The following is a 19866-nucleotide window of genomic DNA, read 5'->3' as shown; positions in this document are numbered from 1 at the left end:
CTGTTGAAAGCAGTCAGTGGGGACCAAGGTGCTGCTCTATAGATTATGCAGGTGTGACAGTGGACAGCCTGGTCCCACACCCCCTTTTCAAAGTGCAAGGTCTGTACCTGTTGAGAACTGTCATCTGGGAGCAGGGTGCTGCTGGATGTAATATGGTTGCATGTGGGACAGTGGATGACCTGGTCCCACACTCCTACCAAACAAGTGTCCGGTCAGCGCTGCTATAAAATGCTGTCAGCGCTGCTCTATAGAACACTAGCAGCGCTGTCCTAACTCTGTCAGCGCTGCTCTGTCAGTGCTGCTACAGACGCGGTCAGCAGAGCCTGCTGGTAGCCACCAGCCGTGTATGACGTCCTATGCGTGGCCTGTGCGCCTTGCCATAAGGCGAGTTTCCATCGCACTGCCCCACTCACCATAAAGCGAGCTCCAGTTGCGCTGCTCCATTCAGTGTAAGGCACACTACAGCCGTGCTGCCCCCGCGAGCTACTTGGATTGCAGCCGCGAGCCACCCGATGCTAGCGAGCGATGGGTTGGCGACTGCTGATCTATAGCCTGTCCCTACTCATTGGTGTCACTGCTCTTAAGCAGCTTCTTATGTCAGTATGACATGTGGGTGAGGGGGGCACCGGACAAGTCTCCGTTTCGCTCCTCCCTGGAGGCAGCCCTAGCCTCAAACCCGCACAGCAGACCCGGTGCTCCCCCTCACCCACAACTCCCCATCACACTCCTCTCTGGCAGCAGCTCTAACCACGTAGCCGTGCAGCAGAGTTCTAAGTGGCTGACCCGAACATAAGTGCGGCTGCAGATCTTCTTCCAGGAGCTGGATGTCAACAAGGATCCACCGGATGGAGCTGCGGGTAAGAGGGCATGGGAAGAGGGGTCTGGAGCACCAGCGACTGAGTCTGTGGAGCAGATCTTTGGTGAGAAACTTCCCGGCATGTAATGCAGTCGACAGACTGGGCAATTTGTGATTTGTAGTCCCGGCACTGTGGCAGTCTTTGAGTACTGACTTAAACTCAGTACTCAAAGCCACCACATCAGGTGAATTTCCCCTCCATCAGGGGTATCAGGAGGGCACATCAGGTAGCTTTCGCTAGGAGAACTCTTAGCCTCATGCTAATTGCACCATACAGGGCACTATCTTATCTATGACTCATGCATACAGATGTATCCACATACATCTATCCTCCATGCACTACAAGTCGCGTTACACATAACATGTGAGCGCAAAGTGACTTGGTGGAGCCGAGCATCTTTTTGTGCAAATGTTTTCCTTCAAATTAGGGGTGTGCACCGGCCACTTTTCGTGTTTTGGTTTTGGATCTGGATCTTTCTTCGTGTTTTGGATCTGGATTGGTTTTGCCAAAACCACCCTTCCGTGTTTTGGGTTCTGGGTTTTGTGTTTTGGATCTGTATTTTTTTTTTAAAAAGCATAAAAACAGCTAAAATCACAGAATTTGTTGGTTTCTCTGCTCCTATGCTATTATTAACCTCAATAACCTTAATTTCCACTCATTTCCAGTCTATTCTGAACACCTCACACCTCACAATAGTGTTTTCATGTCCAAAAGGTTGCACCGAGGTAGCTGGATGACTATGCTAAGCGACACGAGTGGGCGGCACAAACACGTGACCCATCTAGGAGTGACACTGCAGTGGCAGACAGGATGGCAGTTAGAAAAACTAGGCCCCAAACTGTACATAATGCAAAGAAAAAAAAGAAGTGCAAGATGGAATTGTCCTTGGGCCCTCCCACCCACCCTTATGTTGTATAAACAGGACATGCACACTTTAACAAATCAATCATTTCAGCGCCAGGGTCTGCCACACAACTGTGGCTGAAATGATTGGTTCGTTTGGGCCCCCACAAAACAAGCTGGCAATTAATGTGTCCCTGCACAAACTGGCTCTACGGAGGCAAGATGTCATCCTCATCCTCCTCATCCACCGATTCCTCACCCTCTTCAGTGTGTACATCCTCATCCTCACAAAGTATTAACTCGTCCCCACTTGAATCCACCACCACAGGTCCCTCTGTACCTTCTGGAGGCTGGTCTCCCTGGAAGAGCTGATAATTCATTTTGATGAACATCATCTTCTCCACATTCTGTGGAAGCAACCTCCTACGCCTTTCGCTGACAAGGTTCCCGGCTGCACTAAACACTCTTTCGGAGTACACACTGGAGGGGGGGCAACTCAGGTAAAATAGAGCCAGCTTGTACAGGGGCCTCCAAATTGCCTCTTTTTCCTGCCAGTACAGGTATGGACTGTCTGACATGCCTACTTGGATGCTGTCACCGATGTAATCCTCCACCATTCTGTCAATGGTGACAGTATCATATGCAGTGACAGTAGACATGTCAGAAATTGTTGCCAGGTCCTTCAGTCCGGACCAGATGTCCAAACTTGGTCCTGCCTGCCCTGCATCACCGCCAGTGGGTTGCTTAGGATACCTAAGTTTTTTCCTGGCAGCCCCAGTTGCGGGAGAAAATGAAGAAGGAGCCGTTGACGTGTCACGTTCCGCTTCAGCTGACAGTGTGTTCACCAGCAGGTCTTTGCACCTCTGCAGGCTTGTGTCGGCCAGAAAGAGAGACACCACATAGGCTTTAAACCTAGCATCAAGCACGGTGGCCAAAATGTAGTGGTCTGATTTCAACAGATTGACCACCCTGGAATCCTGGCAAAGCGAATGAAGGGCTTCATCCACAAGTCCCACATGCCGAGCGGAATCGCTCCGTCTTAGCTCCTCCTTCACTTTCTCCAGCTGATTCTGCAAAAGCCTGATGAGGGGAATGACCTGACTCAAGCTGGCTGTGTCTGAACTGACTTCACGTGTGGCAAGTTCGAAGGGCTGGAGAACCTTGCACAACACGGAAATCATTCTCCACTGCGCTTGAGTCAGGTGCATACCCCCTCCTTTGCCTATGTCATAGGTGGATGTATAGGCTTGTATGGCCTTTTGCTGCTCCTCCATCCTCTGAAGCATATAGAGGGTTGAGTTCCACCGCGTCACAACCTCTTGCTTCAGGTGATGGCGGGGCAGGTTCAAGAGTGTTTGCTGGCGCTCCAGTCTTCGGCACGCAGTCGCTGAATGGCGAAAGTGGCCAGAAATTTTTTGGGCCACCCAAAGCGTCTCCTGCACGCCCCTGTCGCTTTTCAGAAAATTCTGCACCACCAAGTTTATTGTGTGAGCAAAACATGGGATGTGCTGGAATTTGCCCAGATGTAATGCCCGCACAATATTGGTGGCGTTGTCAGATATCACAAATCCCCAGGAGAGTCTAAGTGGGGTAAGCCACTGGGCGATGATTTCCCTCAGTTTCTCTAAGAGGTTGTCGGCGGTGTGCCTCTTACTGAAACCGGTGATACACAGCGTAGCCTGCCTTGTAATGAGCTGGCGTTTCTGAGATGCTGCTACTGGTGACGCTGCTGCTGTTGCTGCGTAAGGTGATACATCTACCCAGTGGGCTGTCACAGTCATATAGTCCTTAGTCTGCCCTGTTCCACTTGTCCACATGTCCGTGGTTAAGTGGACATTGTGTACAACGGCATTTTTCAGGACACTGAGGACACTTTTTCTGACGTTTCTGTACAGTCTCGGTATCGCCTGCCTAGTGAAGTGGAATCTAGACGGGATTTGGAACCGGGGACACACTACCTCCATCAATTGTCTAAATCCCACTGCACTAATGGCGGATACCGGACGCACGTCTAACACCAACATAGCAGTCAAGGCCTCAGTTATACGTTTTGCTTCAGGATGACTGCTGTCGTACTTCATCCTCCTCGCTAAGGACTGTTGGAGGGTCAATTGTTTAGTAAAAGTAGTGGTGTTCCTACTTCCTCTCTGGGATGATGAACGACTCCCAGCAGCAGCAACAGCAGCAGCGGCAGCAGTAGGCGTAGCAATGCAGGATCCTCCAGAGGAATCCCGGATAGGAGAGTCAGTCATGCCAGTGACATGGCCTGCAGGACTACTTCCGATCCTGACTAAGGAGGAAATTGACGAGGAGGGAGTTGACGGTGTGGTTTGCAGGCGCTTGGATACAACAGGACAACGGGATTTAGGTGTCCCTGGACTGCTTACGGTCTTAGCCAAAGTTTCTGAACTTGACAGTAACTTTTTATGAACGCGCTGCAGGTGCCGTATAAGGGAGGATGTTCCTAGGTGGTTGACGTCCCTACCCCTACTTATTTCACCTTTACATATGGTACATATGGCAAGACAGTTGTTGTCCGGATTTGGATAGAAATATTGCCAGACCAAAGAGGTGGAATGTTTGGTCTTCTGCCCAGGCATGACCGTGATGGGCTTTTTCATCCCACGGACAACAACTGTCTCCCCCGGAGCCTGATTTAAACAAACCACATCACCATCAGAATCCTCCTCGCCAACTTCCTCCTCAGCGCCAGCTACACCAGTATCCTCATCCTGTTGTACTTCAACAGTGACATCTTCAATTTGCATATCAGCAAGTGGACTGTGGGTGCTCCTTTCAGCACTTGCAGGGGGCGTGCAAATGGTGGAAAGAGCCACCTCTTCCCGTCCAGTGCTGGGAAGGTCAGGCATCGCAACCACCACCACACTTGGACTCTCCTTGGGGATTTGTGATATCTTCTTAGAAAGCACAGTTCTTCGCTGTGCTTTTGCCAGCTTAACTCTTTTGATTTTTTTAGTGGGAGGAGGGCTTCCATCGTCATGTGAAGCTGAACCACTAGTCATGAACATACTAGGGATCGACCTTAGCCGTTCCTTGCCACTCCGTGTCGTAAATGGCATATTGGCAAGTTTACGTTTCTCTTCAGCTGATTTAAATGTCTTTTTCAAGGTCATTTTCCTGAACTTTGCCATTTGGGATTGTATGTGCCCTCTACTATGACATTGGGCATCGGCCTTGGCAGACGACGTTGATGGCATGTTATCGTCTATGTCATGACTAGTGGCAGCAGCTTCAGCACTAGGAGGAAGTGGTTCTTGATCTTTCTCTATTTTATTTTTATCGGAGAAAGTTTGGTCCTCCATTTATGTTATATCGATTTGATATATACGTGCGGCTAAACACAGAAAATAATTTTTTTTTTGGTTTGGACTGGAGTGTACTTTGGGGGTTACAGCACCCTTTAACGGTCAAGCCAGCCGGCCCTTATGACACAGGCGCACTCTTGGCACTACTTTGTTGATGCACGTGCGGCTACTGCGCACACAATTCACAAACACAGAAAATAATTTTTTTTTTGGTTTGGACTGGAGTGTACTTTGGGGGTTACAGCACCCTTTAATTGTCAAGCCAGCCGGCCCTTTACTTATGACACAGGCGCACGCTTGGCACTACTTTGTTGATGCACGTGCGGCTACTGCGCACACAATTCACAAACACAGAAAATAATTTTTTTTTTGGTTTGGACTGGAGTGTACTCTCGGGGGTTACAGCACCCTTAACGGTCAAGCCAGCCGGCCCTTTACTTATGACACAGGCGCACGCTTGGCACTACTTTGTTGATGCACGTGCGGCTACTGCGCACACAATTCACAAACACAGAAAATAATTTTTTTTTGGTTTGGACTGGAGTGTACTTTCGGGGGTTACAGCACCCTTTAACGGTCAAGCCAGCCGGCCCTTTACTTATGACACAGGCGCACGCTTGGCACTACTTTGTTGATGCACGTGCGGCTACTGCGCACACAATTCACAAACACAGAAAATAATTTTTTTTTTGGTTTGGACTGGAGTGTACTTTGGGGGTTACAGCACCCTTTAACGGTCAAGCCAGCCGGCCCTTTACTTATGACACAGGCGCACGCTTGGCACTACTTTGTTGATGCACGTGCGGCTACTGCGCACACAATTCACAAACACAGAAAATAATTTTTTTTTTGGTTTGGACTGGAGTGTACTTTCGGGGGTTACAGCACCCTTAACGGTCAAGCCAGCCGGCCCTTTACTTATGACACAGGCGCACGCTTGGCACTACTTTGTTGATGCACGTGCGGCTACTGCGCACACAATTCACAAACACAGAAAATAATTTTTTTTTGGTTTGGACTGGAGTGTACTTTCGGGGGTTACAGCACCCATTAACGGTCAAGCCAGCCGGCCCTTTACTTATGACACAGGCGCACGCTTGGCACTACTTTGTTGATGCACGTGCGGCTACTGCGCACACAATTCACTAACACAGAAAATATATTATTTTTTTTAGCACTTGGGGGGAGCACCCCTGATGGACAGAGCACCCCCTGGACAACACTACAGCACTCCTTTAGGACTGGGACACTGCACAGGACTTTGGAGTGGACACAGCCCCTATGGAGAACTGACTGCACAACACAGTCCAGCCAGCCCCTATGGACTTTGAAGTAGTGGACACAGCCCCTATTAACAACAGCAGCACAGCACAACACAGCCAGCCCCTATGGACTTTGAAGTAGTGGACAACAGCAGCACTACACTACACTACACTACACTACACAGCCCTAACTCCCACCCTCCCTCTTCACTGTCCACAGCCGAGTGAGAAAATGGCGCCGACGCGGGTACCTTATATAGGATCCAAAACCCGCGAGACTCGGAAGGCGGGATGATGACGTTTTGCCTCGATTTCAGATCCGAGTCAGGCGGGAAAAGTCGAGCCTGACTCGGATCGGACTCGGATCGGGGGGCTCTGGGGGGTTCGGATTTCAGAAATCCGAACCCGCTCACCCCTACTTCAAATGCGTCTTATTCACACAGTGATGCAAACAGGACACACAAGCAGGTTGTGCTGATTAAAATGATATGCCTATATTCTGTGTGCTACTGCCAGTGTATCTGCATGCAAAATGCTACATTACAGTGTCAGAGGCTGTGACGCGGGGCACCAAAATATAACTTGTCTCCGGGCGTCTGGGATGAACTTACGCCACTGCTACACAGAATTTAAAAAAAACAGTACAATAACACTAGCTATGCAACAAGTGGATGTCTGAATGACAAGGTTAAACATTATGTTCTTCAGTCTTCATTTCCCTTCCTACCTTAATATTCCTTATGTTAACTTTTTACTTTCCTATCCAGGGGCATATCTATAATGGGTGTAGGGTGTGCGGTGCCCACACCGCACACCCTGCACCTGCATTTTTTAATACTTACCTCTCCAAAGTCCCACGTCGGCTGTAGCAGTGCTGCACAAAACGCCTGAAAAAAGGCTGCTGTGGGCATTTTCCCGACGTTTTGTGCATGCGCTGTAATGATATCACTTGAAAATGGAGGCTGCGCCATTTTCCCGGTGACCTGCGCATGTGCAGTAGACTCTGGGCACAGACTAGTGCCCAGAGTCTACTGCTGCGGTCAGTGCGCTGCCAGCCACCTGGGAGAGAGGAGGGGGTCCCGGACAGGGAAGGCACATGGGCAGCCTCCTCTTTTAATACGCCCCTGCTCCTATCTACCCATTTCTCTCTCTCCTGTTCCAGATCACCCTCCCTTCTTTATCTCATCCTTTCCCTTTTGTTCTCCTTTAATCTACTTTACCACTTCTCTCCATGATTCTTCCATCTCTCTTTCAAATGAATCTTTCTTCTCTCTGGCTTTTCCCCCTTTTCTCACACTCCCACCCTTATCACTGATTTTACCACTCACCCTCTACTAATTGCTCTCTCCATTTTCCTTGTCAGCCCCAGGCTTACCCACATTATTGCTCAGTGCTATAGACACATGTTCTTATTATTTACAGTAGTAAATCAATATTTCAAGTTGTTCCATTCTTGACATTTAACAATTTTTTTTAACTTGTTAAATATTTTCTTTCTTGACTATTCAGCTCTCCAACCTTAGCTTTCCCGTATCAGTTTTCCCATTAATTTCTTATTTTCTGCTTGTACCAATACACTTCTACCCCCATGTAACTGTTTATGTCCTTTTCCCCCATTTAGCACCCTCCTTTCTGCACAACAGGCCCAATGCCCTTCTACTTCATGCTACTGTCCTCCCTCCAGTGATATTCCCCTGTATCACTTCACCCAACATTTTGCTCCCTTTACCACCCCCCACGCTATGCCCCCTTGTAAACCGCCCATGTAGATCCATTCACGGTGTCCCATGCAGACTTCTTCCTGCCACACTTGTCCATTTCCCCTCCTTGTACTCATCAGCCCTGCAGTTTGGATCTCCCTATCTGTTTCTGTCTTCTCAATATGTTCTCCACCCCTTATCTACTTAGCCCAATTGCTCTCTTCCAAACTAAATTATCTCACTGTACTTTGAACGCAGTTCATTTGCACCACTTTCCTCGTTTAATTATCTTTAACTTTCTTTAACCAATTCACCAACTTAACTGTCTCATAATTTTTTATTTATAAAATGCAGTGCTAGACAGGTATGAAAATAATCATACAAAAAATCCAAAGCAAATTATACATAAAGGTTGACTGAGAAGGTGTGGGAATTAAACATTATCTTTAACCTTTTAACCAGACACACCAGGATACATAAGGCTTGTCGGTAATCACAATGTTTACAAGAAGTACAGTAAGTGGACCCCATAGGGCAGGTGGTGGGATTAAGCATTTAACGTGCATCATCATGTTGACAGTTGTACTGCCAGGATCCGTGAAATGCTTTAAGTAACACCTGCTTTCTAGGGTACCCATAATGCATGTTAACTTTTTTATTGTCAACAAGCCTGCTGAATATAGACACACATACATATAGACAGGAATAAATATAGATATAAACACAGACAGTGTAATTGTTAGCATTACTGCCTCACAGCACTGAGGTCATGAGTTTGGTTCCCACTATGGCCCTATGGCCCTAACTGTGTGGAGTTTGTATATTCTCCCTGTGTTTGCTTGGGTTTCCTCCTAGTACTCCGGTTTCCTCCCACACTCCAAACATATACTGGTGGGTTTATTGGCTACTGACAAAAAAAATGAACCTTAATGTGTCTGTATGTGCGTGAGCATGTGGTAGGGAATATAGATTGTAAGCTCCACTGGTGCAGGGACTGAATGGCGAAATATTCTCTGTAAAGCGCTGTGGAATATGCGCTATAAAAGCAACTGTTAAGTAACTGTTATTAACTAATAATAATAATAATAATAATAATAATAATAGTAAACACATATACACATGCAGGGTTACATATAAAGTAGAGACACATAAATACAGACAGGGATACATATAGAGATACAAACATATGCACATGCAGGGTTACATATAGAAACGCATACATACAGACAGGGATACAAATAGAGACACCTACAGACAGGGATACATATAAAGACACACACACATACATACAGGCAGGGTCACATATACTGGCCTGGGGTACGTCTCATCTCCAGTAAAAACGCCTTCCTCCTCCTCCTCCTCCCTGTTGCCAGTGCAGACATTCAACAGGCTGGTGTAGCCCTCGTTCCCTGCTTGGGTCAAAGCAGCATGAGCACCAATCAGGGCTCAGCACATGTTCCTCTTACCAGGGGTCTCACTATAGAGGCACATTCATGCTACCCTATACACTGTTGCTGCTACCCTATCCTCTCCCCTGTTGCTGCTCTGATCTCATTCATTTCACGTACCTGGCTGTACTACACTAATCCGGCTAAGGAGGAGGAGGAGAAGGGCTCCAGGGTGACTTGCGACAGTATGTTCCATTTGACATCTGCTTCACTCTGAGCCCCTGCACTTAGGGCCTGATTCAGATCCGGACGCTATGCTGCGCTCGCATTGAGTGATTTTTCACAATCTGCGCATTTGCATGAGTCGCAATGCGCCTGCGCGAACCGGTCATTGCAATGGGAAAGTAGTCTACAGTTGGGCCGCTATATTGAGTGACAGATAGTGCCGTTTGTGGGTGGTAACAGGGGAAGGTGCTTGTAAACGGTGGTGTGGATGTGTGAATGCAGGTGTGCCCGGCCGCCAGAGCGGCGTTTAATGGGTGTGCATAATTAGCAAAGTAGCGTCATTACACACGTGACTGGGTTGTATTTTAGCCAGAACTGCTCGCAATGTTGTGGTGGGAAAAGGCTACCACAAGCGCTGCGAGCAGCTCCGATGGCTCTCGATGTTCCTGATTAATCCTTCAACTGCCGGAGATGACGTGTGTTGTGAGTGGCAAAGGGGCGTCTTTATACAGGTGCGAGAGCATAGTGCGTCTGCTCTGTATTACTTAGTGGGTGGCTTTATGCGAGCACATGATTTAAATAGCTGGCCCCTTTTAGCCAGCGAGCGGCCGCAAATAGCGTCCGAGTCTGAATCAGGCCCTTAGTCAGGTGGTGCACACTGAGGTGCTATCTCGTGGGCCACTGTAATTGCTACGATAGGGGTGAAGGTTGGCTATTTGTCATGCAAGAAGTGGGAGCAGGGCTGCATGTAAAAAAAATTAACTCGGCCAGACAGGCGACCTCACAGGTGACACGGCCCACTGGCAAGCCTCCCAGTGAGGTCTACAGCCAATCCATCCTTGGCAACAGGGGAGACCTGCAAACTCACAAGTGTCTTCATTCAATGTGTAACCCTTACATTCCAGGTATACAATTTTATTTGTTATGTAGACTTTAACAAGCATCTGCTAATCACTAAGGGTCAATATTTGTCTACATTAGTTTGTTAGTGAAGGTCTCTTACTGGAGGAAGATGCAGCTGATCTTGTTGTGTGCAACCTTAGAGAGAGGTTGACTATCAGACATCATTATAAATAGCCTGAGTGCAGCTCTTACTGGGAATCCAAGACTGAAGTTAGAATGTACTACACCTTTCATGAAGTGCATCCAGGGCTGGAGCTAAAATTAGACATTAGAAAGCTGCCAAGTGACTTTTCCCCTAGTACAACCACTCCCCATCTGTAAGCCCTTGCCCTGCTTAATAAGCAGTTGTAGCTCTTCCTCATGTGAGGTCACTGCTCTTTGGCCCCTGCAGAGCTGTGCTGGGAGATCTTTTGATGGAGTTCACATGATCTTAACTACTAATTGTAAGCACATAAGTGGTCACACAGAAAACGTGAGCATCTTCTCCACCACCACAAGAGATCCTGCAGCTGCTGACCAGGCTGCTCTACAGAAATAACACCCATCTCCTCTGCATATTGCTGGACAGGTACAGTGCAAGTGGAGCACAGGGTGTGGGTATTTGAGGCCAAATAGTGGCCAAAACAGATAATGATGGCGGGAGCTGCAGTACCAATGTGTATTATCAATATAGTACTAAAGCCAGTTAATTCTCTGTCAGATGACAGCAGCTGCTGATTGGTAAGAATAGTCTGACTCTTAGCTAATAATGGATAATGGGCAGGAACCCACATGGGGTTTCTGTCAGTCCCTAAGGAAGCGTTGTATATACAGTATGTACCTGTATATACAATGCTGCTGTTGTACCGCTAGATCAGGTATTCACTTCTTTTTTTGCCAAGCCCCTGGATGCCTACTGGACCAGAGGACTGACCAGCACCATGAAGTAGGTAAGTAACTAGAGTAAGCAGCCACTGATTAGCTGAGAGTGGCCTGGCTGTCATCAACAGCCAGGCAACTGATTGGCCTGTCTGTTGGCCAATAAGCGGCCTGGCTGTTAATTACAGTCAGGCCACTCAAAGCCAATCAGTGGCTGCTTACTCTAAAAGCAGCCTCTGATTGGCTGGCGGCCCAGCAAGTGCAGGAAATCTCATGTGTTCCGTCATTTGCCAGGGAAGAGCTGTATGTGGAAACACATATGGCTCTTCAGTCTGAAATTGTGTCGGGACATGGCATTTATTATTTTATTGGCCATGGATACTACAGGACAAGTGGACCGTCCAGTACCAAAGGATACTGTAGGTGAGTATTTTTATTCTTAGCCAAAAACTGGGATTCTACTAAAAAAGGGGATTGGGCACCGGGAACAAGGTAAGTATAGTGTGAGTGTGATTGTATGTAGTAAACATTTACTTTCTACAGTGTCCATGTACTGTCTTTTTTCATATTTTGTTCACAGGGGCAAGAGGCCAGTACCCCAACTGTTATACAAGTGCCACAGGGCAGGCATGCTGGGACCTGTAGTCCTACTGTGAAGAACAATTTAATTTCTATGTTTAACCCATTACCCCTGCACCCACTGCCTCTAGGGTTGCAGGAAAGAGCCCTGGGTTTTCATCCCAGGGCTGGTTGATCCTCCAGATGGGGGACCCCTTTTTAAGGTCCCCACTATCTGAGGATCGCCAGCCCTGGGCTGACCAGTTTGGGACTGGTTTACATTGTGGCAGGAGGATCCACGCTGTGTGTCTCCCTGCTATAGTGTATGCCTGCCAGCTGGATCAGCTCGGTGTTAGTTATAGGAAAACAGGGGGAACCCCACGTCGGTTTTTCCCTTGATTTTGCTGTACCAGAACAGGCTTAAAGGTTCAGGGCTGGTTATGCTTTTAGGGGAAGGGGACCCAATGCAGTTTTTTTCTTAAATTTTAACCCTTTATTACACGTATAGCACAGAGGCACTGCACAGATCACACTGATCTGTGCAGTGCTTCTTCAAAATAAGCTGCTTACAGGCAGGTAAGCAGCCCATTGTGACCTAACTCACACACAATTAAACATGATTCCATAGACCATAGGAAAACATGCTTCAGTCAAACACGTTTCTTTGTAAATTTGAGTGTTTGATTGGGAAAAACTCTCACATATCCCAGCAATGCCCAGCGTTTTTAATCTAGGCCAGACACGATTCTTAGTAAATATACCCCAGTGTGTTTCCTAAAGAGAACTCCAAGTATTATTATAATGGAGGTTCAAAGTTAGAGATTGACTCAACTACTACAGGTCCTGCCCCTAACCCTCTACTGTTATTAAAGCACCGAAAACTTTAAGTAATTGACATTAGACTTTTTGGCAACACTTAACCATTTTCCATCAAAATGTCATCAAAAACCCTGAGAGACGTACTTTAGCCATTTCTGCTTTCTATATATGAGACCTGGTTGGGAAGGAAACGATCACACATATAAATGGCATCTCACGTTAAAGTGGATCCATTACTTACACATGGTAGGACAAATCAACTGTTAGGATGATATTTATGATTATGTGGTCATTAATGAACTAGAAACTGGTGATATCATTGTGCCTCAGTAATGTCACCAGTTCTCAGAAAATGAATGCACAAAATGACAGTCCTCCATGTTAGGCTCCTGGTTTCATTTAATGTACAAGAAATATAAAATTACAATCATTGCATGGAAACTTCCTTGTTTGTTATACAACACTTACTGTAGGCTTTTTTCTAATCTGTCTGCTTTTTCTTTAAGCTTATGGATTTCTTTCTCATCTTGATCAGTTTGTTTATTTCTCCATTTTAGCTTGAGATGCTTTCCCAACTTGATTGCCAGATTTTCCACCAAATGTATTTCAAATCTAAAATGAGATTCGATGTTAGACAGAATATTCTATTAACATTTTTGTAAATTTCTTTATTTTTGTAACTGAGACATACTGTACATATGTCCCACACTCATATAGAAAGGCCTAAATGGGTGTTTAGTAATCCATCTGGCCTCCATTGAGTTATGCTATTTTCAGAACAGTAAATGGTAGAAATGTGAAAGGACCCCAGTGTTTTAGTTTTGGCAGAACAACCCTCGAAGGTATTGGTTCTTTTTGGTTTTCGTAGATACGGACAGATCTGAGTTTCGTTTCTAATCTCCTAAGGAGAGACTGATAAATCCAAGTCATAGTTCTAATCTTCTAGTGGTTCGGAATTCATTTTTTAAATTTGAATTTTGGGTTTTGGATTGCAAAAATTACATGATTTTAGCTGTTTATAAAAACTTTTTTCATTCTTAAAAAAAATCCAGATCCAAACTCAAAGCACTTGAGGGTGGTTTTGCTAAACCAAAACATGAAGATTAATCCAGATCCACAACTAAAACCAAAGTACAGGGGTCAGCGCACATCTCTATTTAAAATTGATAAAAACAGCTAATATCATGCAATCTGGTCCTGTTTTTGTTCTTACAATATTAATAACATCAATAACATTAATTTCCAGTCAATTTTGAACACTTCACAGCTCACAATATTGGTTTCAGCCATAATGGCCAAAGGCTGCAGCGAGCATAAACACATGGCAGTTTAAAAAAAATATATAGTACACCTATGAAACATAGTGGCATTGCAGAAGCTGCAGGATGGCAGTTTAAAAAACTATACAATGCTATAGAATGGTTTCACTAATCAAGTACTACAGTAGATCAGAGACGTAAGGAAAGCACATTTACCGTATATACTCGAGTATAAGTCGACCGGAATATAAGCCGAGGTACCTAATTTTACCACAAAAAACTGGGAAAACTTATTGACTTGAGTATAAGCCTAGGGTGGGAAATGCAGCAGCTACTGGTAGTAATCCCCCCTCTGGTACTGTCCCCAGTAGTAATCCCCCCCTGGTAGTGCCCCCAGTAGTAATCCCCCCCTGGTAGTGCCCCCAGTAGTAATATCCCCCCCTGGTAGTGCCCCCAGTAGTAATATCCCCCCCTGGTAGTGCCCCCAGTAGTAATACCCCCCCTGGTAGTGCCCCCAGTAGCAATATCCACCCCTGGTAGTGCCCCCAGTATTAATCCCCCCCTGGTAGTGCCCCCAGTAGCAACATCCCCCCTGGTAGTGCCCCCAATATTAATCCCCCCCCTGGTAGTGCCCCCAGTAGCAATATCCCCCCCTGGTAGTGCCCCCAGTATTAACCCCCCCTGGTAGTGCCCCCAGTAGCAACATCCCCCCCTGGTAGTGCCCCCAGTATTAATCCCCCCCCTGGTAGTGCCCCCAGTAGCAATATCCCCCCCTGGTAGTGCCCCCAGTATTAACCCCCCCTGGTAGTGCCCCCAGTAGCAACATCCCCCCTGGTAGTGCCCCCAGTTTTCCCCCCCTCCCTGGTAGTGCCCCCAGTAGCAACATCCCCCCCCTGGTAGTTCCCCCATTATTAATCCCCCCCTCTGGTAGTGCCCCCAGTAACGATATCCCCCCCTGGTAGTACCCCCCCCCAGTAGAAAGAAATGTAAAAAAAAAAAACACTTACCTGTAACCCCGCTCCTGGTCCCGACGCTGCTACAGGCTCCTCCGCCGCTTTGCATAATGGGAGAGACGTCATCATGACAAAGTCTCTCCCATTACCCACTGCGGGAGCCGGAAGATGGCTCCCGCAGTGGGAGCAGCAGTAGCCGCTGCTGCTGATTACACCAAACACATAGCTGCCGGCTCCGGCGGCTGTGTGTTTAGCAGTGTGTAGTGCTGACCGAACTCCGTCCGGTCAGCACTACACACGCGGTGCAGGCTGTGTCACAGTGACACAGTCTGCACCGCGGCCCGCATGGTACGCTACTCAGCAGCGTACCATGCGGGCATGACTCGAGTATAAGCCGAGGGGGTGCTTTTTCAGCACAAAAAATGTGCTGAAAAACTCGGCTTATACTCGAGTATATACGGTAAATGGAGATGGAGTATTTAGTGGAAGCCACACAAAGGGTTGATTGATTGATTGATTGATTGATTGATTGATTGATTGGACTGATTACAGTGTTAATATAACTATAAAAAAACAAAACAGAGAAATGGAAAAAAAAACTATTACAAAATAAGCATCCAAAATCTTAATGAGATTTTTAAAGTAGAAACTGAATCCAAACAGCAAATTACAGGCCTCAGGATTCAAGGCAGAGTAACAGCATGGTTGAAGTCAATAAATAATTAATAATTATATGATTACATGATTTACAAAGTACAAAAACAGAGAGTGTGAAAAAAAGGAAATCATACAGAACATTGCAGAACATGGGCATTGTTTATAAACATTGCAGCATCAGCAGACATAAAACTCAAATGGCAGCAGGGTGGCAGAACCCATAGGTGCCGTTGTAGGCAGTGGGGAGGATATGGTGGAAGAAGCAAGGGAAGGAAAAGCATATGAGGGAAGAGGGCCATGCTCATAAGAGCTTACAGACTAAAGTAGGTGGCAGAAAGACAGGGGTGACACAGAGTGGAGAAACTGAGCAAGGAGCATGGGGCAGTGAGTTAGAATGAGAGCTTGAAATCTTTGATGAAGTAGTGGTTCTTGAGACCTAGTTTCAAATTTTGAAGAGAGGTGGAGAGTCTGATAGGAAGAGGGAGAGAGTTCCAGAGGTGAGGAGCAGCACGGCTGATTAGCTGGGAGGAGAGGCGGCATTCATGGGTGGAGCAAATCGGGTGGGTGGTAATGTGAAGGGGAATGAGGTCAGCAATGTAAATAGGAGAGGAGTAGGTGAGGGCTTTGCAAGTTAGTGTGAGAAGTTTGAAATGAGTTCTGAAGGGGAAGGGGAGCCAGTGAAGGACTTGTAGGAGAGGGGAGGCAGATGTAGTACATTTAAAAAGGAAGATGAGCGGGGCAGTAGCATTAAGGACAGATTGTAGTGGAGAGAGGTGGGAGCCAGGGAGGCCAGCTAAGAGGAGGTTGCAGTGGTCCAATCTGGAGAGATGATCAGTGAGTGGATGAGGGTCTTAGTTGCCTCCAGGGTGAGAAAGGGTCTAATCCAGGCAATATATTTTAGGTGGAAATGGCAGGACAGTGATAGGTGCTAATGACTCAAAGACAGCAAATTTGTGTAAGGAGAAGTGGTGATGTCTACAGATAAAGAAGTTGTGGAAGTTGAGGGTACATGGGAGTATGGGAAGATTATCATCTCACTCTTAGACATGTTAAAGTTTAACTTGAGATATCCAAAAGGAAATAGCAGAGAGACAGATGGAAATACGAGTAAGGAGAGAGGGGCAAAGGTCAGGTGAGGAGATGAATATCTGAGAATCATCAGCATAGAGATGATATCGGAGGCCAAAAAAGCTGAGGATGTATAAAGTGAGAATAGGAGAGGTCCAAGAACAGAAATTTGTGGGATGCGTACTGGCAGAGGAAGTGGGAGGAAGTGAAGTTATGAGAAGAGATTGAGAAAGAATGATCAGAAAGGTAGGAAGAAAGCCATCAGATGACACTATCATGCAGACCAAAGGAGTAGAGGATTTTTAAGGAGGAGAGGATAGTCCGCAGTGTCAAAAGCAGCTGAGAGGTCAAGGAGAATAAGCATAGAGTTGTGGTCCTTGGATTTGGCAGCAAGGAGGTCATTGCTGACTTAAGTGAGTGCAGTTTCAATGGAATGGAGAGGATGAAAGCCAGAATGAATGGGATGAGCAGAGAGTGAGATGGAAAGAATGCCAGTGAGACAGTTGTAGACAATATGCTCAAAGAGTTTGGAGGCAAAGGGAAGGAGAGAGATAAGGCAGTAGCTTGAGAGGTTGTCAGGATCAAGGTTTTGTTTTTTATTAGAATGGGGGAGACAAGGGCATGCCTGAATATAGAAGGAACAGTGCCTGATGAGAGAGAGGTTGAAGAGATGGGCAAGATGAGAACAGGCAGCATGAAATAGGGAGTGGTGGAGGAGAGAGGGTATAGGGTCAATTGGGGGGTGGATAGAGGTGAGGACCAGATTAGGGCCATGACTTTATCTGCAGATTCTGGGGAAAAAGAAGTCAATGTTGGTTTAGTAGATGGGGGATGGAGAGAGGATGATACTCTGTAAATGCCGAGAAGCTGCTGGAAACAGGGCCTATATGACCTGATGAGATGCTGGTGATGTATAGCAATGCAAGACAAAAGAACATGCACCTGTAAAGTACAGTAATATACACTGCCTTTCAAACACACACAATCTTGGCAAAGCTCATAATTAAAAGTGATGCACAATGGAATTGTCCATGAGGTCTCCCACCCACCCTTATGTTGTATGTTAAAAAGGACATGCACAGTTTAACAAACCAAGCATTTCAGTGACAAAGACTTCCACTTTTGAAACTCAAGTGCTTTGTTTGGGCCCCCTCAAAGCAATTTACCAATGGCCTTAAGATGGCTAACAGCATTGTAAATATTTGTCACAGTTGGCAGCTGTCATTATAATCCTCACCCTCACAATCATCGGTGTTAATATCATCAACACAAAACAGTCACTCATCACCACTAAATCCACCGTTAAAGAAGTCTCTGTAATTTGTTATAATAGGTGGCAAAGGTCTTCCTCACAGATATTGTAGTTCATTTTTATGGCTATCAGGTTTTCCACATTTTTTGGAAGTGTCAAGGTTCCTCGCTGTGCTAAACACTTTTTCCAAGTACACACTGGAGAGTGGCCAGCTTAAGTAAAGCAAAGCTAGTTTGAACTAGCGGCTCCAAATTGCTTTTTTTTCCCTCCCAATATTCAAAGAGACTGTGTGACTTGCTAATTTTTACATCGTCTTTAAAGTAATCCTTCACCGTTTAATTGAAGCACACTGTATCAGATTGAGTCACTTTAGAGGTGTCAGTAATTGTGGGCAATTCTTATAAACCTGACCAGATGCCATAATATTGTTCCACTCTGGTGTGCTGAGTTCACTCATCCTCATCTCCAGTGGGTATCTTGGGAAAGGTCAGTTTTTTCTTGCAGCATTTGCAGGAGAAATTGAAGGAGGAGACGTTGTTTTGTCACATGCCATTTGAGGTGACAACTTGCTCACAAGGTGTTCTTAGCATCTCTTAAGATCTGTGTCAGTTTGAAATGAAGACATTACATATAACTTATACCTAGGATCAATCATGGTTGCCAAAATGTAGTGATACAATTGTAAGATCTTGACAACCCTTTGGTCCTGGCAAAGTGAAAAAAGAAGATGTTCTACAAGTCCAACATTTTTTTCCTTCAACTTCTCTAGCTGCTTTTTTAGTAGTTTACTTAAGGGATCAAACTAAAGAATAAAAAGGAGCCAGTTTGTTTTTGGGTGCACTCAATCCCCCACTAAAGTTAACACAAATCTTAAAACAAAATGATTTATTAAGTATGCTTTAAAACAAGTAACTATACATTATTATTATAATAAGAAAAACAACTAATTATTACTAATAATTTCAAAGGGTGTATACAATCACATATACAGTATATGCCCTTAAATAGGGTTGTTCAAAGCAAAGTATAAGAATTAAAAAATAGAATAAGAAAGTATAGTATAAATAAAGTATTATAAACAAGGCTGTGCACTGCTTTTGTTCATAAATATGAAATAAAATTAATTACATGAATGTGATAACTTTTGGAGCCTGTTCAAACAGATCATACAGTAAATAATACAGATAGAAGCAAGTTTCCCTTACACTCTGTCAGTAATCATCTGCCAGTATTGAATGATGTAGTTTGTAACAATTTAGCTACATGCAGTTAAATGTTTCCAAAATCTGCTACAAGGTAACATTTGGGATATGGCTGTATGATTGTTAAAAACTGGTTCCTTTTATTTCTTCATTGTGATGTATACATAATTTACTCAGTGGGTTGCACCTACACCATACATATAGGTATTAAAATATACCCTATATGTTAACAATACGTGTTATATCCCTCTAATGTGATTTCCGCTTAATTGTTATTCTTGGTGCAGGATTCTCTTCCAATACATTTACTTAAGGCACAATTTTTCAACCACTGTGCCGTGGCACAAAAGTGTGCCGCGAGCAATTGTCAAGTGTGCCGCGAGTTCAGCAAAGTCAGAGTTTACATTACTTGTATTTCTGGCCCGGGCTGTAACCTATGGAGATGCGGCAGCATGACATAGGTCACACATGCCATGTTGCATGCCCGTCTGCACACTGCTCCCAGCTCTACACTGTGTGCTCAGTCATTGAGTGTGACTTTTTATTCTGCGAGGGCCATTGTATTTTATTTTTTTCTGGGGGGCCAATTTGTGCGTGTTTTTTCCAAGAGGGCCAATGTGTGTGTTTTTTTCCAATGGGGGACTGAGGGTGTGCCTTAGCAATTTTACAATCTTGTTTGTTGTGCCGTCAGTTGAAAAAGGTTGAAAATAATTGCCTTAAGGCAGTGGTTCCCAAA

The 19866-nt window shown here is 45.6% G+C and overlaps 1 protein-coding gene across 1 annotated transcript in view; it reads right to left on the bottom strand.

Moving 5' to 3' along the window:
* Nucleotides 1–19866, bottom strand: part of DDX60 (DExD/H-box helicase 60) — a 379348-nt gene that overhangs the window by 116771 nt on the left and 242711 nt on the right. The window contains exon 26 of the mRNA XM_088450288.1: nucleotides 13208–13351. Within this exon, the coding sequence (XP_088306414.1) occupies nucleotides 13208–13351 (144 nt within the window). The remainder of the gene's footprint in view (nucleotides 1–13207; nucleotides 13352–19866) is intronic.

This window comes from Taudactylus pleione, unplaced genomic scaffold (genome assembly GCF_031769625.1).
Source record: "Taudactylus pleione unplaced genomic scaffold, aTauple2 ptg000513l, whole genome shotgun sequence".
Taxonomy (NCBI): domain Eukaryota; kingdom Metazoa; phylum Chordata; class Amphibia; order Anura; family Myobatrachidae; genus Taudactylus; species Taudactylus pleione.
The sequence above is the reverse complement of the archived record's forward strand: the minus strand, read 5'-3'. Positions and strand labels throughout refer to the sequence as shown.